This window comes from Artemia franciscana, chromosome 16 (assembly GCF_032884065.1).
Source record: "Artemia franciscana chromosome 16, ASM3288406v1, whole genome shotgun sequence".
Lineage (NCBI taxonomy): Eukaryota > Metazoa > Arthropoda > Branchiopoda > Anostraca > Artemiidae > Artemia > Artemia franciscana.
Window position 1 is genome coordinate 18,585,962 of NC_088878.1, and position 26,853 is coordinate 18,612,814.

A 26,853-nucleotide genomic window follows, 5' to 3' on the forward strand; every position below is an offset into this window, starting at 1 on the left:
GTGAAACTTGATGCATGCTGATTTTTGTTCGTGAAATTTGCTGTAAGTGTATTATTTCTTCAAGAAACATAATGTATCTTGATTTATGACTTTGAGAAACGTGCTGTATTTTTATTTATTCTTCATAAGAAATTTCATGATGTTTTTTCTCTTCGTGAAGCGTGTAATTTGAATTTTTCCTGTTGAAACCCATTTTATTCGTTGAACTTGCTGCGTGCCGATTATTGTTCTTGAAGCTTAATTTATCTTGATATTTTCTTTGAGAAACTTGTGTGATGATTTATTTTTTAATGAAACTTAAATTATCATGATGTTTTTCTTCGTGAAACTTTTTGCAAGTTGTTTTTTTTCTTCGTGACAGATGACTAGTACTGATTTTTGTTCGTGAAACTTGTTGCATGTAAATTATTTCTTCATGAAACTTGATGTATCTTGATTCATGCCTTCGAGAAACTTGTTATATTTTTTCTTCAGGAAACTTGTATATAAAAATTTAACAAACAATTAGTTTCAGGAAAAAAAATCAACATACATTGGCCCTGTTTGAGAATTATGAGATAGTCAATAGATTCGAAAACACTATACACAAATCAGGCCTCCTGTTTCAAAGGCAGTAATGCCGTACGGTAGCGCGTTGGTTTCTAAAGGTGCAGGTAGCACTGCAAAATAACAGTTAACAGAGACATTCATTTTAGTCAAAAAGACTGTCCGACAGCAAAGTAGTATTTTCAGCCTTTTTGTGGTAGAAAACAAGACTTCTAACCAAGAGAAGAGTGGATTTTTTCCTTCCTGAAACTTGTATATTTATTTGTCTCCCTTTGAAACCGGTTTTGTTCGTGAAAATTGTAGCGTGATAAATTTTGTTTGTGAAATTTAAGTTATCTTGATATTTTCCTCTTCGTGAAGATTGTTGTATGCTGATTTATTTTTTTGTGAAACATAATTTATCATGATATTTTTCATCGTGAAACTTTTTACATATTTGTTTTTCTTCGTGAGACATGATGCATGCTAATTGTTGTCCATGAAACTTGCTGGATTGCTTGATTTTCGATTGTGAAAGTTTCACGAAGAAAAAGTAAAAATACAACCAGTTTCACGAGGAAAAAATCAATATGCAACAGGTTTCTCGAAGGAATTATCAACATACAACATTTTTCATGAACAATTTTTTTTTTAAATATACAACTAGCTTCACGAGGAGAAAAAAAAATACTATAAAACAAGTTAAATGAAGAAAAAAATCTATATGCAACATGTTTCACGAAGGAAAAATCAACATAAGACCAATTTCATGAAAATAAGATAAAAATACAGCAAGTTTCATGAGTAAAAAATTAACATACAATTAGTTTCAGGAAATAAAAATCAACATACATTGGCTCTGTTTGAGAATTATGAGATAGTCAATAGATTCGAAACACTATACACAAATCAGGCCTCCTGTTTCAAAGGCAGTAATGCCGTACGGTAGCGCGTTGGTTTCTAAAGGTTAACATTTCACGATTAACATAGACATTCATTTTAGTCAAAAAGACTGTCCGACAGCAAAGCAGTATGTTCAGCCTTTTTGTGGTAGAAAACAAGACTTCTAACCAAGAGAAGTCCAAAGAAGCTACTGTGTGAAAATTCTGAGGTAGTCAATGTATTTTGAATTATCGATTAACAATACGTGTATTGACCCTCAAGTCTCAGAGGCAGTAATGCCGTTTGGTATCCTATTCATTTCTGAAGGTGCAGATAGTCCTACAAAATAACGGTTAACATAGAAATATATTTTAGGTAGAAAGACTGTCTCACAGTAATGTGGAGTTTTCAGCAATTTTGTGATGCGAAACATAATTCTAGCCAAAATAATACAAAATTCTATTGTTTGAATATTCTGAGATAGTTAATTGATTTAGAATTATCAAAAATCTATACACATATTGAGGCTTGAGTTTCAGAGGCAGCAATACCATACGATGGTGCTTTCTTTTTTAAAGCTCCAGGTAGTCCTACAAAATAGACTGCTAACAAAACATTTATTTTTAGCCAAAACGACTGTCCCACAGCAAAGTAGTCTTTTCAGCCATTTTTGGTGTAAAACTACAATTCTAGTCAAAAGAAGTCCAACAAGTCATTGTATAAGAATTCTGAGATATTTAATTGATTTAGAATTATCAAAAACTATACGCACATTTAGCCTCGAGTTTCAAAGACAGTAATGCTGTACGATGGTGCATTTTTTTCTAAAGGTGCAGGTAGTCCTAGAAAATCACAGTTAACATAGTCATTTATTTCAACCACAAAGACTGTCCTACAGCAAAATGGCCTTTTGAGCTATTTTGTGGTGCAAAACAAAAATTATTGCCAAAAGATGTCCAGAAATCTATTGTGTGAAAATTCTGAGATAGTTAATTAATTTAGAATTATTGAAAATCTATAGCATATTGAGCTTCGAGTTTCAGAGACATTAATGCCGTATGGTAGCGTATTTGTTTCAGAAGGTGCAGGTGGTTCTAAAAAATAATGTTTAACATACACATTTATTTTGTTTTGTTTATTTGACATTTATCTTAGCCAAACAGACTGTCCCATAGCAAAGTGGAGTATTCAGCCATTTTGTGGTGTAAAACAAAATTCTAGCCAAAAAAGGTAAAAAAGCTATTGTTCGAAAATTCTGAGCTAGTTAATGGATTTAGAATTATCAAAAATCAATATGCATATGGAGCCTTGAGTTTCAGAGACAGTAATCCTGTACGGTACCACCTTTGTTTTTAAAGATACAGTTAGTCCTAGAAAATAACGGTTAACATAGACATTTGTTTTAGCCAAAAAGATAGCTCCATAGCAAAGTTGGGTTTTCAGCCATTCTGTGGTCCAAAACAACAATTCTAGATAAAAGAAGTCCAAAAAGTTATTGTGTGAAAAATCTTAGATAGTCAATTGATTTAAAATCATTGAAAATCTATAAGTATATTGAGCCTCGAGTTTCAGTGGCAGTAATACCGTAATGTAACGCATTAGTTTTTTAAGATTGCTGCTTGTCCTACGAAATAAAGGGTTGACATATACATTTGTTTCAGCCAAAAACACTGTCCCACAGCACACATGCATCTTTGAACTTTCTTCTAGCAAAAATATTTTTTTATTATTTTTGCTTATAGGAGCCTCGTAAAACGTGAACTGAGCCGTAAAATAATACTTTACCTCTAATAACAACCCTCCCCCTCTGGAATCCCTTATGGGCTGGGCTTCCACATATTTTCACGGTGGTGTGAATATACATAGCCTTGGCGTAAAGAAACGTATCATTTTCATTAGTAGTTCTCAGAAATAACCGAATGCAAAAATGTGTCTCTTTTTCTTGCAGGTGTATCCAATTGAGTAATAGAATCGATACATTTTCATTACTACCTCTCAAAAATACCTCCTTATAGTTCTTAAATTTATCTCTAATAACAACCCTCCTCTCTGGAATTGATTGCTAGGGTTCCCACCTTTTCTTAATTCATTTCTTCTTTTTTTCGTTTTTTCGTTTGTTGTGTTTTAATTGCTTTTTCTATGTTTTAATAATGCTTGTAAGTTTTTTTTGTATTAGTATAACTTGCATGTACAAAAGCCTTCATTCTCTAGATTTCTTATTCCTGGATAAAACCTTAATGTGTAATTATTTACGCAACGAAATATCTCAAACCAACGCTATGCAACATGTGCTATGTAAATTAACCTGCCTTAATGTATCTAACAGAGCAAAAATCAATAACACTGGGATGCTTGTGATCTCATGTGAAAAGGGTTGGTAACAAGTGAATAATCTAATTGTTCTAGAATGTGGGAACAGGGGATTCTTCTTGTGTGTAATTGGTTGTCATGTAAAAAGTATTCCTCGAATCAAAATATTATGAATAGTTTGGTGGTCCAGATTGTTAAGGCTCATGTCTGGTCATTTAAGACATCTCTGGTCTTATATTCAAATCCTAATGCAGGCAAAAATCTTTAGATTACAAAGGTTCCCTAAAAAATGTCTTGGAAGAAGATGAAATCTCAAAACAAAACGCCTTGAAAGAAAATGAAATCCCAAAGAAAAAATCGCATTGAAAGAAAAAATTAAATCCCGAAGACCAAAAAAATCTTAAAGTATTATGTAAAACGCGTCTGTACACCTTCTTTGTGTAGCACCCCACATTTGTGCTGCCATTGCATCATTTAAAATAAATCTATTAGGTCACGCATGATTACGTCAGCCCCAGTAAATCTATTAAAATCACGTAAAATTTTATCATATCCCACGTTTGCACCATCATTACATAACACCCACGTGTGTGACCCCCTTCAGTTACATCCAGGGGTTTCCCGCTTGACTAGCAGACTTTAACAAGCCCTATTGCGCAACAAGCACCAGTGTCTTTTAGAGAACATTCCCTATTACATAACAATCAAAAGTAAACATTCCCTATTACATAGCAGCCAAAAGTAAACACCCCTTATTACGTGGGTGTATTATACCGTTACAGGTGCGCTATAGTATTGCGCAAGACCCATGTGCGTTTAATAACGTCTAGAGGGGCAAGTTGTTCCAGGTTTATCCCTTATGGCTGTTTTTAAAAGCAGTAAGGTATCATCACTTTTTTTGTCACTTACTTCAGGGAATATAGGGGGGCTTTTTCCATGTATCCGGACTTGGTAGAGCAAATAGCTGTAGATGTACATTTCATTCGGTGAAACATAATGGAATGAAATAATTGTGTCGGAACAGCATTCTTCACCCTGAAATGTAAGTAAAAATACACCTAAATAAGCAGCATCAGAATCATTATTGAAATTGAGTTGTAACTATGAAATGTCTGCTGACTATAACCATACCTTTGTGATTCCATACAATTTAACAGTAAAAATCGGCTGTGTTCTGCTAAAACCTAGTGTCTGCATAAAACCATTTTATTAAGATAAGAATGGATCTTTCCTAATTTCACCACAGCCAAGTTCAACGGCACAGTCAAAATGTTTCATCTCTATTTTTGATATACAACCTAGTAACTAACTACAGGAGGTAAACAGGATTCTACAGGTTTTATCGAGCTAAAATGCAGACACAATAGGGTGAAGAAGAATAGTGTTCACGTCAAGTAGAAAATGTAGACAAAGATGAGAAAGAAACCGACTATGTATAATGTGTTTATAAAATTCAGAACGTTCATTCAATTCTCACGTTCCAAAAAAAAAAAAATCCATTTTGCGACTTTCTTAAAAACATGGAAAATACAGATACAAGATTTTGGCAGAGTATAGCCCAAATAGTGCCTTCACTAGTATTTTTAAATTTCATAAAGATTCGTTAAGAAAAGCTGAGAGTCTTAAATTTTCATAAAACGTAAAATCTTTATAAATTAGACTTCTTGTCAGAAATTTATAATTTAGATATTATCGCTATTGCCGATGTACAACCTCAAAACTCATAAATGTTAAAGATTAAAAATTTCTTCCCAGTCTATTAAACTAAGATATGAAAACCACCCTCTCGGTAAGAAAATTAGCAAGTTTTTTTTTCTCGTCCGTAATCTTTTATATCCAACTGGAATCTTAATTCCACGTTTAACTCCCTTTGACGAAATAATACGGATACCCATTCGAAGTACATTCTTATCACGTCTTTTTAACCTAATTTTCTTATGCTGATCTTATTTTTCTCCTAATCAGAAAAATGCTGACAAAAAAAAATTTGTTAAAAGTAACATATGCGTCTTGATTATGCACAAGCATAACACTCAAATCCTAGAATTTTCATGTTTGGTGACGTAATACAAACAATTTGAGATTTAACTTCATCTATAACATTTTTAACTTGAAACATATAATGGACGCAGTTACTATTTCAGCCTATACTTATCTCATGCGGCAAAAGTTAAGCAATTCCTTACAATTATTGGAACTTGGTATATTCTAACCAGCTTAAGTCTATAGAAAACATTGATCTCCTGTTTATCGCACAAATGATGTTGATAAAAAGGTTTTTTCTCTTCAAGGTTTCATAAGGTACTTAAGGTGTTTTATTTTTTTAGAAAAAGGAGTTAAAAAGTTCTCTAATGGTAACCGTTATTTAACAAAGTTGAAGATATATATTCTAATAAACCCAAGAAGTGATGCAGATAAATTAATATATGTTGAAGACCTCGTCAATAATTAATCTAACTCCGCGAGCTGATTGGAAATTACGTGTCACTTCCTTCATTAAAAAGTCCCCCCTTTCACTGGCTCAAGTTAAACCCTTTCTACCTTTGACGTTATAAATAAAACCCAAAGGTTTAGAAGCTGAAGCAGTAGGCCCTTGAATATCCAATTGCTTCGTGCACAACCCATTGAAACAAAATCGTTGAACCTTTAGTAATTGTTTCAAATCAAGGCATAAGACCATGTAAAATTCAAAGTTTTTTTAAAACATGGTTTTAGAACAGTTTCCCCCGAACAATTCTACTAATTTGAGTGTCACCAATGTACGCTCCATACTCCAGTATTTTCAAACTATACCAAGACTGTCTTTGTGACTGGCTGAAAGTTAAAGTTAGGTGGTATGTAGAAGTCTGCCAATTTCTTAATTTAAAACAAACTTCCAGCTATCTTGTTCACCTATTGTGTTCACCCTGTTCAAACCTATCCACGCTATCTTGTTCACTTAGTCCTCACGATCTCAAACTGTAAAGAAAAGAAAAATATTTGACAAAACCAAGTCTTAGCTGACCTGGTCAGCTTTTGCCTTGGTTGACCGGAATATCCGGATGCACTTATTATGGGAAAACTTTGAATTTATCTTAAACTGTTAGTAGATATTGTAATATCTTTCCTCATCTCTGCTCTCTGTTGTGATATAATATTGTTTTTTGTATTTTTTAAGTTGAATTTAATAAAACGAATTTCTCTCTGGCACGAATATATCACAAGTCAAAATACAGAATATATTTTCTGATTCCCTCCCTGTTTATTGTGGACTTCCTGAAGGAGCTTTGTTCGAACATTTTTTACTCCTAATAATGGTTTATAAAATTTTTAATGAGTTCTCTTAATTATTGAAAAATATGGATGACTTGTTTATCCTCCAACTATGTCTTAGGAAAAATTAAAAGTGACCTCTTGAAATCCTAACTCATAATTAGTACTCGACCAAGAATCTAAGCATGAAAGTAGACTTTCTTTAAACTTCCTAAAGTCTACTCATGTATTCAGACTCTATCATGCCCAAAATCTTGACTTAACATGTCAAAATCCTTGGTACCACTGCTCTAAATAGTTTTAAGTGGGATATGCGTCTTTCTTTTATCATCAGCCAAGCATAACTATTTAAGGATAAACTCCCAGCATGTTTGCTTATTCTTTGTATGACTGTTATTGAAATGTGCCAGTAAAGGATGTCATCTGCGTCTTTTCTTTGAACTTAGCAACAAAATCTTTTGGTTTAGAAGTATTCCCTTTGGATGGTTAAAAAAAGGAGCTAAGACTCCATAGTCCTTCCTCCTTAAAGCTGCGTCCCATCTCACCTTAAAAGAATGAAGATATAGTATTTGTTGGCATTATTCTATGTCCATCATTTTCAATCCCGCATCGTGGATGTTCTACCAAATTTTTTCACAAACCTAATAGATTCCCCCCACCCAATTAACCTCTTCAGTTGTTCGAACTTACTCACGGATTTACACTGAGAGAGGATTTTAAAGAATTTTCTTCACCTTTATCACGGAGCATCCTAAGAGACTCTAGTACCTGTCCTAAAATTAATATGACTGCTTCATTTCTTTTTCTTTGTCTTAGTTTCACTTATTGTCAGTTCTTGTATCGAAATATGTTTTCAATTTATTTCTTTTCTTTTCCTACTCTGTGACGCAATTTCAGCTCTAGTTGTTTTATGTTTCAACTTGTGAGCCCTTTTTTTCTTTTTTTTTCACCCTTAGGCTCCAGTTTAGAAATAATTATTACCTTATGTGCTTTGTAGTAGATATTTCTGTAGTACCAATGATCACTAATGGTGCCTGGCACTATATGAAACGCAGGGCTAAACGGTAAAAATCTTTCTTTTCCCTTTTCGTCTCTTGAGTCTTTCAGAGTTACTCCAACTTTGTTCAGACATGAAGCTATAAAATTTAAAAGGATGAAATAAAAAGAAAAAACACAAAAGATAAAACTTTTAATTAAGATTCTGAAAAAAATGCACTAATAAAAGTCCAAATATTTCGGTTTTCTTCGATTCTCCGAAGCTTAATTGTTTTTCTGCGATATTAGAATCAAACAAGACTGGTTTTTTTTCCAACTAAACTGTTGTAAATATCTTTTAAACTACGATCTTCCTCGTTGCTGTTTATGCTATATTTATGTTATGTTTTTTATCTGTTTAACTTCTTTAAAACTTTGTAACGGTCAAACGCACTTTTTTTTGTTTGACCAAACTTTATTTTATAGTGCAGAAGATGAAATAACTACTAAACAACAGCTGAATACAGAAATCTGTTTCCTATCCTAAGCTTTTGGTAGAAATTTGCTGTTTTTATATGTTGTCAGACCTCAGCTTCTAAATTCTGGCCATGGTAAGGGGTTCAGGACAGACCATTCCGTCTATTTTTCCGTATTATCATACATCTTTTCCAGTATTTAGTCAAGATTTTACAGTCAGTTGAGGTTTAAAAGTTGATTTGATATTGCATCTGGCTATTTTCAAAATGAGGCCCCAGAAAAGTCTCCAAGAAATATTTTTATCGGCTCTGGTCCTAAAAACCCCAATGGACAAGAAGAAATTCAGACGAAACTTTGGTTTCCCTGAAAATGAAATTTGATAGTTTTTCGAACAATTTTTTATTTTTGAGCCCCTCAAACATGGTAGTCCAAATCCTTTTTCCCATATTCACTTGAATATTTCGTTGGATAGGTGCTTAAGCCAAGCGGACCACACATCTTTATGTGAAGGGAAAGGATCTAAAGGTGATAGTGCTAAAAAGCCCATAAATGAGCTAACACCTTGCATCTCTTTATGAATTTCAAACTTTCAACCGTAAATCCCCCGGTCAAGAGGCACGTAAAATAAGAAAAATTTAATTTGAGGGCAATGTCTTCCCAAGAAACGGACCTAAAATGGGCTAAAATCTTTTTTTTAATCGACTCAAGAATTGTTTCCTTAATTCAACGGAAAAAAGACCCCAATGAAAAGAAAACGCAAAAAATGTCACGTAAAAAAACTTTTTTTTCTTTCTGGACGGCTTGAAACTTACACCTATGAGTTCATCAAACAAAAAAATATTTATTAATAATAAGTTAGGTGTGAAGACCTCAAAACTGGAACCAGAAACCTTTTCTCAAATCGCTTGAAACTCCTATCTGAAAGTCTTTGTGTCAAGGGAGTCCAATCACAAAAAAACTGATGTAGATGAAAATGGGCTTAAAAAAAGTTGACTAACTTTTTTCTTAAAATTTAAGAATATAAAATGTACAAGAATTTAGTTGAGGGACACGGATGGGCTGCCCCTCAGAATAGTGACCTAATAAACAGTTTTTTTATTGGATTGAAGCTTTTAAGGACCTTTGCTTGGGCTAAAGAGACCGTGCATCTTTTTTTGGAAGGGGAGAGGGTTTTAGAGGATCCAAAAATTTGCCAAAATATTTGTTGTTCCTGCTCAGTTTTAAACATAAACGCGCAAGTAAATAGGCCAAGAAGACCTTAATGAACAAAGAAGAAATAAAATTTTGGATCCTCACAGAATTAGTTTGAGGCTATTCCCCCTCCCAAAAAAGTAATTGGCTATTCCCACCCCCCCCAAAAAAAAAAATTGTGCCCAGAAAGGTAGCTTATAACCAACGTCCCTAGATCATAGGGCAAAAAGGAGTCCAATACATATAAGAAAATATTGATTCCCCGAAAAAGGTGAATCAATAAAAGAATCAATTTCGGGCCTGAACGACTTCAAACTTACATTCTTAAATTTGATTTCATAGGACTTAGTACAAAAAATGATAATTAGGTTGTTACACTGGCCCCCAAAAACTGAGCATATTAAATTTTTTGTTTTGTTTATGATTGGCTTGAAGCTTTTATATGACTTTTCTTGAGCCAAGAGGATCTTATTTCCCAGGAAAAGAAAAAACATCAGTTCAGCTGAAGATTGTTAAGAAAAAGAAGCCCATAAACTGTTTCCTTTTGAACAAACTGGAACTTTAAACCGAAGTCCATGGGCCAGGTGGAGCCTTATGTACACAAAAATTTAATTTAGGGGCAAGGCTCCCATCATTTCGTTTTAATTTTCGGCTATTATAGGCTTGAGTTTGCTCTTTACTAGGTTGTGGCAGACGCCGCAACCAACATGGAGCCCAAACTTTTTTTTTCACTGATAAGCTTGAACCTCTTAAGAATATTTGACTTGCCTAAGGAAAACACATATATACGTGTATGTTGGGAGTAGGAGGATGTAAAGGGGCCCAGGAATAGGTTGAAAACTTATCATCTTTAATCACTTTCTTTTATCAGTTTATAACTTATAGCCGCACAAGGAGGCCCAAATCAAATATTTTTCTTTCCAAGCATAGATTTGTATCACCACAGATATATTTTTTTTCTCAGTTGGCTTGAAAATTACATTTAGTCAGGGCTAAGAGAGCCTTTTTGAAAGGTTGATTTTGAAAAAAAGGTTCAATCGGTTTGTGACGAAGATACGTACAATAATTTTCTATGTTTTTCTGTATTCTGTCATCCGATTTAGCATAATGTGTGTATGTTCAAATGACTATTACCCTTCAAATATGCTATAAAGATTAACACTAGTTCGGTGATTTGAATTTTATACGATAAAAAACAGACCTTACTCCTGAATCCCAGTCTCTAGTCTTAAATATTCAAGAAAAAGTTCTATGGTAAGGATTAAGTACTTAAGAGTTTTAATTAAAGAAAGCAAGCAATACTTAAAAACAAATGGGGTTTTAGAAAAAAATGAGTTTGAAATATCAACCATGTTCAGATGAAAAAGGGGCGTGAACAGAAAAAAAAAGCAAATTGCTTTTCCCCACAGATAGGCATTTTCTTTAAATTAATTTAAAAAAAAAACTTTCCCAAAAAAGAGGTTTTTGCAGGGAAAACTACAAACCATATTAAACTTCGGATTAGAACCTATTATAATTCAGACTCAAAACGAAGAAAAATTACTATTGAAGAATAAATGAAACTCAAAACGAACATAAATTAAATAAACAATCTTAGCAAAAAATCACATAACAGGTACCAATATAAACGAATAAAAAAAATCTTAGAACGAGCAAAAATTAAATTGAATATGTAACTCAAATTTAAAACAAACAAAATTCACTACAAATACGTGTTTGGCTACTCCCCCTTCCTTATCTGTATGTGCATAAGGCCTTCTGCGTCATTGGCGCTTTACTGAAAACAATGTTACAAAACTTATTTTCAATGTTACAATCTTTTGTACTGATTGTAACATTGAAAATAAAACTTAGCTTCAAGTTGTTTTCAATCATTTCCTTGTATAGTTTTTTTTTCAGATCCTACCCCACTTTTTGCGGATACTTAGCCCATTTCAAACAGTTCGTGGTAACGAACTGTAAGTAAGGAGTGACTCGGCTCAATAGCAACCGAAAGTCTAAAAAAAAAGTTATAACATCAGTAGATACATCAAAAGAATCAGCTTATAATGCTGATTCCAAATATATACGATTCATCAAGCTTAGAGTTACCCATCATAAGTTACCCATTAAAGTTACGAGCCTTAGAAATTTTAATTCAAAATAAAATTTTGAACTGATGAGCTTTCAGCAATTAATATCCTTATATAACCAATATTGAGTTTAATTTTATTAGTTCTTTCGAATACTATTAGTACCAATTAGTATAGGTCTATTAGTACCTATTGTATGTTTGTTTGCTATGATTGCTTATTTAATTTCTGTTCATTTTGGGTTTTACTCTTTCTTCAATACTTCGATAATAAAAATTTTTGGCTCGTTTTAATCTTAATTTGCATATTAATTTACATTTTACTTGTTTTTTTTAGTTTTTCTATTCTTATTCCTATTTTTGTTTTCTATACTCATTTTTTTCTTATTTTGATCGGGTACTTTTGGGGGTAGAAGGGTGTTAAGGAGAGAGGGCTCGTTACCTTCCGATCACTTTAGACTCTTAAAAATGAGATTTGAATTTTTAATTTCAAATCAAATGAGCCTCCTTCAAATTTTATACTCCTTCAAAAATATATCTCCTCCTTCAATATACTCCTCCTTCAAAAATATGTCTTCCATAAAAACCTTATATGTTTACAATAGGCACATAGCAGAACATATAGTCCTTGCCCTATCGGTCGGGGGTGTTATCAACCCAATAAGCATAGTTTTTTGCCTTTGGACATAAGGAACTAGAAATTTCAATTTCCATACGAGAGAGTGTAATAAAGTTAATACGACGATTCCTCAGCAAAAACCTTATATATTAACAATATACAACTTGGATATGTTACAATGTAAATGGTGACGAAGACCACACTGCCTTTCCGTCATAAACATCAACAACAATAACAATAGGGAATTATTTTCGCATGACAGTGGATTCCTATATTTGAATGAATATTTTGACCTTTTATCCAAGGACAGTCCTCTGCAAAACATAAACATATAATAAAAAAGAGACTTGCTTTAAAATGTGACCATTGAAACTAAAATTAAAAATTTTGAAACAGTCCCAGCATCCGTACTTCAGCGAAATTCCACCAGGACTGATAAATAAAGTGAAGTGAAATAAGACAATTCATTTAAGTGAAAGAAAAATAATTAATAATATGCACTCATTGCTAATCTTCCCTTTTTGGCAGTTAACACTGTGTTAACTGCGTCTGTGTCTCTTCTGTGTTAGTGACTAGTGGTTTTTAAATATTTTTTTTTTAAATCGTTTTTAATTAAATTTGTGTATAAAGTGTTTACAGAGTAATCCCTAAGCCCCCTATTTACGGAAATATTATTTATTTATTTTTAGTATGATTTCAATTGCTTCACGAACAACTTGTTTTATACCTATGTCATTGCTAACAAAGGCAGATTCTTCAAAAAGTATTTCAGCTAGGGTTATCTACAAAATGGCTGCTTAAAGCAAAATCAAAAGAAGTATTAGTACTATTAAAATTTAAAGCTTTGGTTATATCATACTTATGCTGTTGTAGGCGTTTTTCTAAATTCTATTGGGTTCTACCTAAATAGTGTTTGCCAAAGTCACGTTGTATTTAAATAGACCCCTGATTGACAAATAACTGGGGTTTTATCTTTAGGAAATTCATAATTTTAAAAATTATTAATAAATGCTACCTACAGATTATTTTGTGTGCAAACTTTTTTTTAAAATTTGTAGTGATTTTTTGGATGTGTGGGAGATAGATTATATTTGGGGCTTATCGGGAGTCTCATATTGTATAAAATACCATTGATTTTTTGGGAGTGTCTTTACAGTCTAATTGTATAATTGCTAATTGTCTAATTGCTAATTGTATTATTAATAAGTAAAATTGGATGCCCGTTTCCAAAATTACATCCCTGATCAAGTTTTGTTCTGCTGTGATTTGAGAATTACAGGAAATGTTTAGGGAACAATCAACGAGAGACGTTACAATATCTCTTTTAACTTGTGTGAGGTGATTTGATTTAAAATCAATTTAATTAATTAAAAATAATTTTAATTAAAATATCAATTATCAATGCTTCGGATAATTAACACATCTATGATTGGTATTTTATTTCCAATTTCAATTTCTACGTTAAACTTTAAATTTCTATGATATATTTTAAGGTGATCTAGAAAAAGACCTCAGTTCATTTCCCCTATAATTCCATAGTGACATTACATCATCCATCTAACATCCACAATAATTGGTTTCAAGAAATATGAATCTGACGCCCAATTTTCAAGGTGTTTTTTGGATATTTGTTACAGCGTTTTAGATGTTTTCGATTTTAGATACAGTGTTTTAGAGGTTGTAACCTATCTCGTCGATCGTTCCCTAAACAGTTGCTCTGATTCTCACATCACAGCAGAAATAAATTTTATTAGGGACATACTTTTTGGAAACAGGTATCCCATTTTACTTTTCTACTTAGACCTGAACCAATGGGTCTGTCCTACTGTAAGAATTCGGTGTACTTGGCATCAATAGAACCCCTGATTTTTGGCAGTCTTGTTTCGTCTGGAAACGGTTCTCGAAAAATGGGGGTCAATATTTGCGCCAAGTCTTCTAATATCTTGGGAAGCAACAAGAATGCGTAGGTTGAACAAAATAGGATGACCATTTCACATTTAAGATGTGGGTTTTACTATGGTTTTCATAAGAAGTGGAAACCCAGTTTATAAGGCCAACGAAAAGTTTAGATGAAACAAAACGGATATTTCGGGTGGATGACTACTTCCCTTCTTCAGCAAAATTATAGAAAGTCTCAAACAATCAAGTTCACATTTTCTGAGCAAAAATGCGAACGATGTAGACCAGATAAAAATAAAAAGATGGAGACAAACAACATGGACATCAAAATTTGTGGAGCTCCTTTATGTATAGAATTGTCCTGGATATTATGTAAAGCCTGACCAAAAATTATTTTTTGTAGACTGAAGCTTGTAAAATAAGGTAAAGAAAGGTGGGAGATATGGAAGAATCGGTAAAGAGAAGATATTCCCAAAGAATCCCTCTTTGACATGAAATTTAAATGAAATTCACTTTTGGAATATCAGATTCCCACCCCTCCTGATTGTCACTTTCTTCATGGGTGAGCATCATTCTTGAGGCATTGTTATACGATAAATACAAAGGAAAAACGGAGAGCAGAGTTTGAGCCCGTTTACGTGTGGAATTTCCCAGAATAGTATAATTTACTATTGACGAATGAATCTATTTGATCGAACATTTTTTGAAATAAACGTAAAGAGCAGTGTTAAAACTATTAACGGAAAGATTTTCTCTTGTAAATGTGGTGGGCAAACTCCCTAGTCTTTGCTCTAAATTCAGACATGTGTTTTAATGATAGTATAGTTAATGACCATAATATGTTGAAAGTTTAGTGAATAAAGGGAGTAGCCTTTTTCTCATATGTCAGATTTTTGTACTCTTACTAAGGTTCAACGTTGTTCAGTTACTTTCTTGATGAAAATCTTCCAGTATAATTTACTTCTAAACTCTGTCGCAAAATTAGTACTTGTTTTGTAAAAAAAAAGAAATAAAACACTAGAGATGCTGATCAACTTAGATTTCTACGCCTTTTTGTTTATTGTCTTGCAAAAATAAAGGGCCGTAAGTGAGATATTATTTTCTTAGGCTCTTTTAATGCAGCAAAAATTTAGTGATTTTTTACCGATGTTTATGTCTTCCAATCCTTTCGTCGCCTTAACATCACACATTGACTGGTTTTTGAGGGCTATTGTTGCAAATCTTCTGAGTGCTTCCTTACTTAAAATGTAGCCTAGAAGTCAAAAATAATTTTCTCAGATTGAAGGAAAGAGGATTTACGTATGTTGGGTTATTCAGACTAGCATTTCCAGTGCTATTCCTACAAACTGCTATGAGGTCATCAAAGCGATAAGCCAACTGAGGCTGACACACTAGCGAACAGTCTTCCCCGTTCAAGCTGGTTCAAAGATTTTAATTTTGTCAAATACCCCCCCCCCCCTCCTAACAAAAAATTCGTTGGTATGGGAACTCACCCTAGTCGAAAAGCCAAGGGTGTTTATTTTAGTAAGATGTATTAAATTTACCCCCCCTCCCCTTAAAAGTGTCTCGGAGCTACGATTTATTTAGGTTTTTGTCAGAAATCTATACAAAAATCCAATTTTTTTTTATAGAAAAATTGAAACTTAAAAGGAAGAAAAAGGATTGATTTGCAGTCTGCGATATACATCTACAAAACTAGCTCATAAGAAATTACTTTGGATAATTTCCTATAGCTAGGTATCCTTTTTTCCAGTAGAATAAATGTAGACAATAGTACTTTTGTACGTGTTTTTACTGTCAAAATAAAATAGACCTACCCCCATTTGAATGTTTATTTGCCTATCCTGTAGTTATAGAACTGTATTGCTTTCATGAAAACATAAAATATCATTTTCTAGGAAAACTGAAGCATAACTGAAGTGACAGTGAAATTAAGAACATAAAGCACTTTAGGAAATTTCTCCACATTAGATAAACAATGCATTTCAGGATGTTTTGTATGGCTCAAATTTAGTTACTGTTATTCACCTTTTGCAAGTTGAGCCCAATCAATTGAACGGTTATTCTTTTGTTTTCAAACTTAATATTGTATGACTAAGTTGTAGAAATACATAGAGTAACCAGGGAAAGTCTAAGGGCTATAGACTTACCTCGAGAACTCACATCATAACTTGAAGTTCTCCCTTGGCAAAAATAACTGGTTTTTGAGCTTTGTGTTCTTGAATTTAAATAATTTTGAAGTAGGAAAGTATTTAAATTGTGTAACATGAGTTTTTAATATCGTTCCTTCGGCAAGACAATTGGAAGCCTTATAAATTAGTCTTTCATTTGATCCAGGCTTAGTATGGTCTTTTTATCTCCTTCAACCACATCCTTTTTTATGTTACTTGTTTTCAGTAAACCCCCAAGCTATACATAATTTAACAAATGTTGAAAATTACCATGAAGCAGTTTATTTAAGCTAGTTTTATAAATTTGTGTTCCCTACACTGAAAAGCAATAATTATTGTTCGTTTTAAGTTCAAGTTTTGCAGTTCCATCTGAAAAAACAATTTTTCTTTTGAATTTTTGTTTTGTTCCTTTTGTTAGTTTTGTTTTTTTAATAAAATCCAACTTGACTGAGAAAAAAAAATTACTATCAAACAGTTCGTGGTAACGAACTGTAGTAAGGAGCGATCCGGCTCAATAGTAACCAAAACTCTAAAAAATTGAATTTTGATATCAATAGCTACATCAAAAGAATCGCATTTTAATGCTGATTTTAAATATATAAGTTTCATCAAGTTTAGTCTTAGCCATCAAAAGTTACGAGCCTGAGAAAATTTGCTTTATTTAGGAAAATAGGGGGAAACACCCCCTAAAATTCGTAGGATCTTGACGAAAATGAAACCATCAGATTCAGCGTATCAGAGAACCCTACTGTAGAAGTTTCAAGCTCCTATCTACAAAAATGTGGAATTTTGCATTTTTTGCCCGAAGACAAATCACGGGTGCGTGTTTATTTGTTTGTTTTTTTGTTTTTTTTTTTTTTTTTTCCCCAGGGGTCATCGTATCGACTAAGTGGTCCTAGAATGTCGCAAGAGGGCTCATTCTAACGGAAATGAAAAGTTCTAGTGCCCTTTTTAAGTGACCAAAAAAATTGGAGGGCATCTAGGCCCCCTCCCACGCTCATTTTTTTCCCAAAGTCAACGGATCAAAATTTTGAGATAGCCATTTTGTTTAGCATAGTCGAAAATCATAATAACTATGTTTTTAGGGATGACTTACTCCCCCACAGTCCCTGGGGGAGGGGTTGCAAGTTACAAACTTCAACCAGTCTTTACATATAATAATGGTTATTGGAAAGTGTACAGACGTTTTCAGGGGGATTTTTTTGGTTTTGGGGGTAGGGTTGAGGGAGGGGGCTATGTGGGAGGATCTTTCCTTGGAGAAATATGCCATGGGGGAAAAAAATTCAATGAAAAGGGCGCAGGACGAATCTGGTCACGTTAGAAAAAAACGTCAAATTAAGAGCTTAATATACAATGCTGGGTGTTCGGAGCCTCTCTATTATGGAGTATAATTTGAAAATAACACAACTATACGAGCGATAAAACATATATACCACAACCATAACTACTGCTAAGAGATAACACAACTATAAAGCGAAAACAGGTGAAAACTAACGGGAAAATAAACGAACTAAGAGGTGGAAGGGGCCCAGAGAAAAACTATAATCCTTTTTCAATTTTGAGCCTAACTTCCGCAAAGGAGTAATAATGTCAGAAGCCTCGAAATACCGAATTATTTTCTTTTCAAACAGTTCGTGGTAAGGAACTGTAGTAAGGGGCGACCCGGCTCAATAGTAAACGAAACTCTAAAAAACGGAATTTTGATACTAAAAGATACATCAAAAGATTCGAATTTTTACGCTGATTCTAAATATTAAGTTTCAATTAATTTAGTCTTTGTCATCAAAAGTTACGAGCCTGAGAAAATTTGCCCTATTTTGGAAAAAAGGAGGAAACATCCATTAAAAGTCATAGAATCTTAACGAAAATCACACTATCGCATTCGGTATATCAGAGAACTCTATAGCAAAAATTTCAAGCTCCTATCTAAAAAATGTGGAATTTTGTATTTTTTGCCAGAAGACAAATCACGGGTGCGTGTTTATTTATTTATTTTTTTTTTTTCCCAGGGGTCATCTTATCGACCAAGTGGTCCTAGGATGTCGCGAGAGGGCTCATTCTAACGGAAAGGAAAAGTTCTAGTGCCCTTTTTAAGTGACCGAAAAATTGGAGGGCAAATAGGCCCCCTCCCATGCTCATTTTTAAAAGTCAACAGATTAAAATTTTAAGATAGCCATTTTGTTCAGCATAGTCGAAAACCATAATAACTATGTCTTTGGGAATGACTTACTCCCCCACAATCCCTGAGGGAGGGGCTGCAAGTTACAAACTTTGACCAGTGTTTACATATAGTAATGGTTATTGGGAAGTGTACAGACGTTTTCATGGGGATTTTTTGGTTTGGGGGGTGGGGTTGATGGGAGAGGGCTTTGTGGGAGGATCTTTCCTTTGAGGAATATGTCACGGGGGAAGAAAAATTCAATGAAAAGGGCGCAGGATTTTCTAGCATTACTATAAAAAAAACAGTGAAAAAATAAACATGAAAACGTTTTTTCAAATGAAAGTAAGGAATAGCATTGAAATTTAAAACGAACAGAGATTATTACGCATATGAGGGGTTCTAAAAATACTTTAGAATAAAGAGCGAGGTATTTAGGAGGAGATAGATACCTCGCTCTTGATGCTAAAATATTTTTAGTGATTTCAACTATTTATTCTACGGCCTTTTTGATTCAGGGGTCATTCTTAAAGAATTGGGACAAAACTTACGATTTAGTGTAAAGAGCGAGGTATTAACGAGGGTACAAACCCCCTCGTACACATAATAAAAATATAAGAATATAAAAGTTTGTTACGTAAGTTAATTCTTAAGTTACGTATATTTTTTACTAATAAAAACGTTCGTTGAATATTAAAAGTTCTAGTAGCCTTTTTAAGTAACCGAAAAATTGGAGGGCAGCAAGGCCTCCTTCCCCACCCCTTATTTCTCAAAATCGTCAGATCAAAACTAAGAGAAAGCCATTTAGCCAAAAAAAAAATTAATATACTAATTTCATTTCAATAATTTATGTGCGGAGAGCCAAAATCAAAAATGCATTAATTCAAAAACGTTCAGAAATTAAATAAAAAAAACTAGTTTTTTTAACTGAAAGTAAGGAGCGACATTAAAACTTAAAACGAACAGAAATTACTCCGTATATGAAATGGGTTGTCCCTTCCGCAGTCCCACGCTCTTTACGCTAAAGTTTGACTCTTTGCCACAATTCTACTTTTTAAAACAATGAAAAACTTTAGCGTAAAGAGCGTGGGACTGCGGAAGGGACAACCCATTTCATATACGGAGTAATTTCTGTTCGTTTTAAGTTTTAATGTCGCTCCTTACTTTCAGTTAAAAAAACTAGTTTTTTTTATTTAATCTAGATAAGAATACAAAAAAGGTAAACCTGACTTTTTGCGAAAACTTTGCATTAAGCAATATTTTTTCTTCTAACCTCATTCAAACTATCCCAGGAACCCAACGGTCAGGCATTCTGGGGGTTTTGCGCACTTTGACACCAGAATCTGGAGTTTTTGGAGTTTTGTGTTCTTGAATTCAAATAATATTGAAGTTGGAAAGTGTTTAAATTGTGTAATATGAGTTTTTCTGACAAGGATTGAAGAACAAAGCAGGAGATATAAACCCATTTCGGCCACAGGGACAAAATGAAGGAGATGTTATTTGTTTTTTAATATGGGTTTTTATCCGACTGGCTATTTAAGAATTTTCAACTAGAAAAAAGGGGTAAACCTCAATATTTGAGCAACAGAAATAATTTGGCTTTGGAATGCTAAAAAAAAGTCGCTTAATAACATACATAAATTTGCCTGTGCAGAAATTGCCTGTGCGGAAATACCCTAAGGAAAAGAAGAGAAAATCTCGAATTTTACTTTTTTCAATATTTTCTGGAAAAAAAGTTGTTTTCTATTAATCTCAGTCCGGGGAGAACAAAAAAGACATCAGAACCGAAACATTTTTGTAAATATTAACTCATTTCCATCCTAAGCCAGGCGATTAGGTAAAAAAAAATACCATTATGGAATGTTTTAATCCGAACAGTGTTTTATTGAAACTTAATCTTAAAAAAAACAAACAAATATGAACTGATGATCCTTCTCTTTTATTCCCAACCAGATTTCGTCAAGATTTCCCCTTTCACAAACACCCCTCTTCCCCAATATATATCCAGCGCGAGGTGACCACTACCTTAACTTCAAACCCCAAACAAATATAGACTGTGCCATCTAATTTCATTCAATGGCAGGTAAATGCATCTTTTCATATTCATTCCAGGAAAGATTGTGCAGTAAATTTTACCACAATGTATTCACCACTGGCAAACGATGAAGTCATTCAAACAGTTACTTCACTATTATTTCAACTGATCTGTGCTTTAGCATCAACAGATGGTTTGAATCCGGCTGATACACTCAAGTACGAGCTATCGACATTCTCACCTGCCCTATTCGAGTCTCTTGAAGCCATTTGTATGGCAGATAAGGCTGCACTTGTGGCTGATTTATGGAAGCAAGAAAAATGCGAGGTTCAACTAATGCCAACATAAACATATCACTATGTCGTGGATAATGGTTGGATACTACATTCGGTAGGATGGGGCACTTTACTCACTTAGGACAGGTAGGTTCTTCTTATGTAGATTTTTCACAGAAGTATTTCGCATTAACTAACTTTATTTTTGACGGCTATGCAACTGGGCCGACCATCCAAGATCACGCCCATTGAAAGTGAGCAAAAGGAAAACAGACAGTAGCCTACCATAAGCTTCACTTCTGCCACGAAGCTCGCTTGGAAGAAAAAAGAGTTTCTTTCCAAATCAGATAATGAGTCGAATGTGAAAAATGTGTAAGTCGGTTGTCATGCAGACGAAGTCAAAGGTGATGCAGACGTTCTAATAGCAAAAATGGCACTGGCTTCAGCCGAGAAGAGGGAGACCGGTTTGGTATGAAATGATACTGACTTGTTGGTCTTGCTGATACAATATGTAAGACCCCAGCAACCACCTATTTATTTCCAGATTGGAGCTCCTGCAGACTCTTTAAAGATTTTTGACATCTGTTACTTGAAGATGAAGCTACTATCGGAGGTAACTCTGATAATAGCGTGGACGAACAGATTTTGTTCGTCCACGCCTTTTCAGGATATGATAATAGTTCTTTATTGCACGGTGTTGGCAAAGCTTCAATATTGAACGCCACAGCTGGTGCCAGGTTTTTTAATGCAGTCAAATGCTTTGCTGCTCTTCAGTGGAGAAGGAAGAACTAGTTGTGGTAGATTAAAACGGCTGTCTACGTTTGTACAGAGCTTGATCCAGCGAATCCTTACCTGAACTCCGACAATGTCTGTTTAAATCAAAAGTAGCCAGTGCGGCTAGTTTAGTCCGCCTCGAACGCTTTACTGCCCATACCTTCTGCTGCAAAGTACCACTATCAGTGTATTTATTTTCAAATGATTGCATTATTGCTCTCAGCAACACCTCTAATACCTGAAGAATGGTGATGGAAACTTTCGTCAGACGGATATGTACCCATTATGACTGATTTATTGCCTTCTCCTGGAATCCTTCTCAAACTGATTCACTGCACTGTAAAGATGACTGTGATAGCCTTTAATGCACTTGCAAAAAAAGTAACCTTTTCTGAACTATTTTTTGTAGCCAGTGCCATGGAACCAGCTGCGTAACGTTTCTTTGGACCATTATAGTCTTGATAACCAATGTGATTAAATCAAATTTTCTGTTTTATTCAATAGCTTTTTAGTCAAAGTGAAATTATGATTCTTTCAGAGTTACAGCAATCAAAAACGAGGTTATGATTGAAGGTTTTCCTATTTGCTCTCTTTTGTTCTAATTCTTAATTTCCATGTTTTCTTTCTTTCTTTCTTTTTTAAAATGTACTGGATTTGTACAATTTAAGAATGAAGGTAAAAATGACAATCTTTTGATGTTCTCACTGCATTCACCAGCACTGAAAGGAGAAGCTGCGGATGAAAGTAAAACTTTGAGTCAAGAGAGATCTTAAAGGGAATTTGAAGAAATTCTTCAGTTCAGATTTACACTCTTTTGTCCATAAGAAAAGAAGACACTTACAGCAAAAACATCCTTTTAAAGTAAAATTACCCCAACTCTGAAGTCATGTTGAAACTAAAAGAGCCCAAATTGAATTCATATGTGAGGTCCCAGGTGTGAAATTGGAATGAAGCACAAAGAGTAGGCGAATAGGAAAAAAGGGGGCTTTAACTCCCCTCTGACCTCGCTTAAGGTGGAAATGGGGCAATAACTTATAAGAATTTTCAATTTTGATGTCGTTTTAGTATCTACTACTACTACTAACAGCTCACCTCAGCACCAAACCGCTGAAGATCAACACAGCTACGCACGCTCCTCCTCCATCGCAATCTATTCAAAGCCTCCCTCTTTACACCCTCCCTAGAAGTTTCCATTTCCTTTAAATCTTTCTTTATGACATCCTCCCACCCTAGACGAGGACGACATGTTTAGCCCTAGAAGGTTTGCCGAAATCTTCGGCAATCTGTCATCCTTTATCCCCAGAACGTGCCCTAGCCATCTCAACCTTTATTTTATTATAGCTCTAGAAAGCCGGATTGAACCCCCCATTTTCTTACAGCCTACAGTTTGAAATACGGTCAGTCAGACGGGTACCCAGAACAATCCCTAGCCAATTTCTCTGTAAAACATCTGGTAAATATTCATCCGCTTTTTGGAGCGCCCATACATCAGAGCCATATTTGACCACTGCCATTACTGTACCTTCCAACATTCTAATCATGGTTTGCAGACTTATCTTCCTATTATTCTTCCAAACTTTTTTTACTGTGAAAAAAAACCTGAGCCTTGGCTATTCCACTTTTAACATCTTCACTGCTCCCACCGTCTTTACTAATAATGCAAACAAAGTAAGTGAAGTCGCCCACCTGATCAATCTTTTTGTTACCCAACGTAACCTTTTCATCTTCGCTTATTCCTAGCCTTAGTGACTTAGTCTTCCTAACAATAATTTTCAAACCTATTCTAGCACCCTGAACTCGTAAAACCTTTAAAAGTTCATTCATTTGCCTCACACTTTCATCTGGGATGCTTAAATAATCAGCATAATCTAAGTCAAGGAGATTTTTTCCTGCCCATTTGATTCCTTGGTCTCACATTGCCTTTCCTTTGCTCCTTAAGACAAAGTCCATCAAAATGATCCATATAAAGGGAAATAGAAAACAACCCTACTTAACTCCTGATTTAATGCAAAACCAGCTGTTAACTTCATTTCCTACTTTAACAACAGCATTGTTATTCTCGTACATAGCACTTATCACCTTAATGTATTTGTATGATATACCATACAAGGATAATACTTTAGCTAAAGCTCTTCTATCAATAGAATCAAATGCTTGCTCATAATCTATAAAACTGAGGACCAAAGGTGTTTGACAGCTCAGCCACTTGTTAATTATAAACCTGAGAGTGAAAATTTGGTCGGCACATCCTCTACCTTTTCTAAAACCGCACTAATCTTCTCTTAAAAATTTGTCTGCAGTGTTTCTCAGACTAAAAAGTATCATATTTTTAAGTAATTATCTACCAACAGAGGCCAGACTAATGCATCGATAATTACGACATGGACTCTTATCCCCTTTCTTATACAGTGGTTTTATTAAGGCTTTCCTAAAACCATTAGGTACTTCCCATTTTTCAAAAATCACATTCATAATTCATGCCTACAAATCTTATGCCACTAAGGGGAGGCAACCAATAGTAGATAAATTCGATAGGAAGAGCTTTTTAGTCCAAAAACACCCGTCGAAACAGACCGAGCCTAAAAGAATTATCTATTAATCAGAATTCCTTGCGAATGCTTTTTCGTTTACTAGGCTATAAATTCCTCGAGGGGCACTACTCCTCAAGGGGGAATAGAGTTGACCGCAAGGTCCCCAGTCTTGCAAGTTCCCCGAAAGGGTTGAGGCAACCCTTTTTTTAGTCTATCGTCCATAGATCTGGATCTTACACCCTACCGCAGCTGTCCTCCTATAGAGGATCCTCCTGCGATGGTATTCTGCGTCACTATGCAATTTAACCCATTACTGGGAGAATTTTTGTAACTCATGGGACGTGTGGACACGACGATGGGCCTTCCAAGTGTACATTTAAGGGGCCATCTTCCTACTCTACCTGTATTTATGGGTCCCCCTTGGTTCGTGCCTTGTGTGGAAGTATCCTACATATCTGTAGGGTGTTCTCCTATCGCCACCTGAGGACATGCTGAGTGGCCTGGTGGAGGCCACAACATTTTCAAGGGGGAGGAATATACCTAGACTTGAATTCATGGGAGACGACCTTTTAATCCAGAATAAAATTGGAGAAATTTAAATTAAAGAGCCTCCCTCCTTTTCTTTTCCCTGAAAAAAGGGACATTTTTGTAAGGATGATTTTGACCGATTTTGAATATGTTATTAAGTAGATTGTTTGGAATAATATTTATGTGGAGAGAACATTTCTATTGCTCAAATACCGGTCAAAACCGAATTTTTACAGGACTACTGTGTTGAAGTTGGGCAGGACCTTGGGAGAATGTCTGCCAAAGGACAATCACCTATGACAAATAGATTGGGTACCTCAGAATTTAAACTCTCTCATTTCTTTTGCATATTTTGGTTAAAAGTCATGTTTTTTGGCACAAAAGAGGAGAAAACGACACTTTGTTATAGCACATTTTGCTTTGTTAGTCAAAACGAGGGCTACGTATTTTCAGTGCATTCAAATTAGCCTCCCCTAGCACGAGCAATAGTTCAATACGATCAACTGGGGCAAAAAATGAAGAAAGAGTTAATGCAAATACAAAAATTGGGCTTTAGAAAAGGGATATAACGCATGTTCGAAAAAAAGCCTTCAAGTTTCATGCCAACCAAAAAAGTGATAAGCCAATCAGATTAAACCAATCGACAAAGCCAACCATTTTAGTAGTTAAGACTTAGACAAGGCCTTGAAAAATAATATCACGTTACATGTTTTGAACTATTGCAGATTGACTATTTAGAACTTTTTTTTATTGTTTTTTGTTCATTTTATCTTGTGTGACCAACCAACCTATTACTGATAATGTTACAAATTATATACAACCTAAAATAGGAAAATATGGTTATTATTAAACTCCCTACCATAGCTTCAAACAAGTAAAATTCTAACTACATATTAAATATATAATTACCTGCTCCACCACTAGCAAAATTGTTTCTTAGAGAACCATATTTTTTTAATTTTGCCCCAAAATATATTGGCTCTGAAGTATTATAGCGTGACAAGAGGTATCTGGCATTATCGGGGATGGCGAAAGTATCGTCATCGGCCTTGAAGAACCAATCTGCCTTGTCAAAATAGTTGTTATAAATGAATTTGAATGCTTCCTTTGTTTTCCCCCAAAGATGTGTCTTTGCATCTGGTACATGAAAAGCAATAGTGGGTAGAGAAGAATCTGAAATTAGTTCAAAATTAAATAAAAAAGGTGATCAAATCATAATGATTGCAGTTTATTTAGAGGGTTTTTATAGAGCTGTATCTTACGTGCTTTTTATAAAACATAATGATAATTACTGACTTAAGAAAAACTAATAATCCTATAATGTTGAGCTATGCCAATCAGGAAAACAAACACAACCTCTGCCGAAAGGGGATATTGAAAATTAGTGGTTGAATAAAAATAATAATTTCGGTTAATAGTTTCACCATATTTGAGAAAAACTTGTTGTTCTCAGCAAAAGGCTCCTTAATAAGGAACACATGTTGGAACAATCAAAACTTATGCCGGGTATACCGCTTTAAGTCTAGTAGTGTCACAATTCAATATACACATATTAGTTAGCATATGTATCGTGGTACCTGATGACCTCACTACAGATCCAAGATGGAAATGACCCTATGTAATGGTATTTTTAATTAGTGAAATCAATCGTATCACATTAAGCATCAATCGTATCTCATTAAGCTGATATGTCCAGAATTTTATGCTATAAAAAATAAAATTGGCTACAATTGGATGAAATGTACAAAGGCCGATAATTGGGGGGTGCCCAGTTGGTTTAAGATACTGAAAACCTCATGTCAGTCCACAAGCTTCCAAAGTCATATTCTCACTGTCCTGCGGATTTTGCTGTCAAGCGAACTATGTTACACGTCTAATTTGTACATTAAGTAAGGAAATATAAAAAAAAAAACAGACAAAAATGAAACCTACAAGAAAGTAAAAGTGCAATCGAAACTTAAAAATTCAGTATTATAAATAAAAGCTTCCCGTGGGCACATTTGAGAAAATATGCTTAAATAAGAATACAATAAGAAAGTATATGTTTCAGGAATATTTCCATTAAAGCACATGTCAAAATTCAGTGTTGTAACTTCAAATTAAAAAATTCAGTTAGAATTAAACTTCAGGTTTTTGAACAGAAGATTTGACAGCAATAAGCACTTTAAAAAGAAGTATGT

General features: G+C 34.3%; 1 protein-coding gene across 1 annotated transcript in view; it reads right to left on the reverse strand.

The window, feature by feature from the left end:
• LOC136036779 (glycoprotein-N-acetylgalactosamine 3-beta-galactosyltransferase 1-like) overlaps positions 1-26,853 on the reverse strand; it is a 48,972-nt gene that overhangs the window by 8,491 nt on the left and 13,628 nt on the right. The window contains exons 3-6 of the mRNA XM_065719106.1: positions 25,583-25,846; positions 15,346-15,453; positions 7,951-8,105; positions 4,627-4,752 (exon numbers count right to left, since the gene is read on the reverse strand). Coding sequence (XP_065575178.1) covers positions 4,627-4,752; positions 7,951-8,105; positions 15,346-15,453; positions 25,583-25,846 — 653 coding nt within the window. The remainder of the gene's footprint in view (positions 1-4,626; positions 4,753-7,950; positions 8,106-15,345; positions 15,454-25,582; positions 25,847-26,853) is intronic.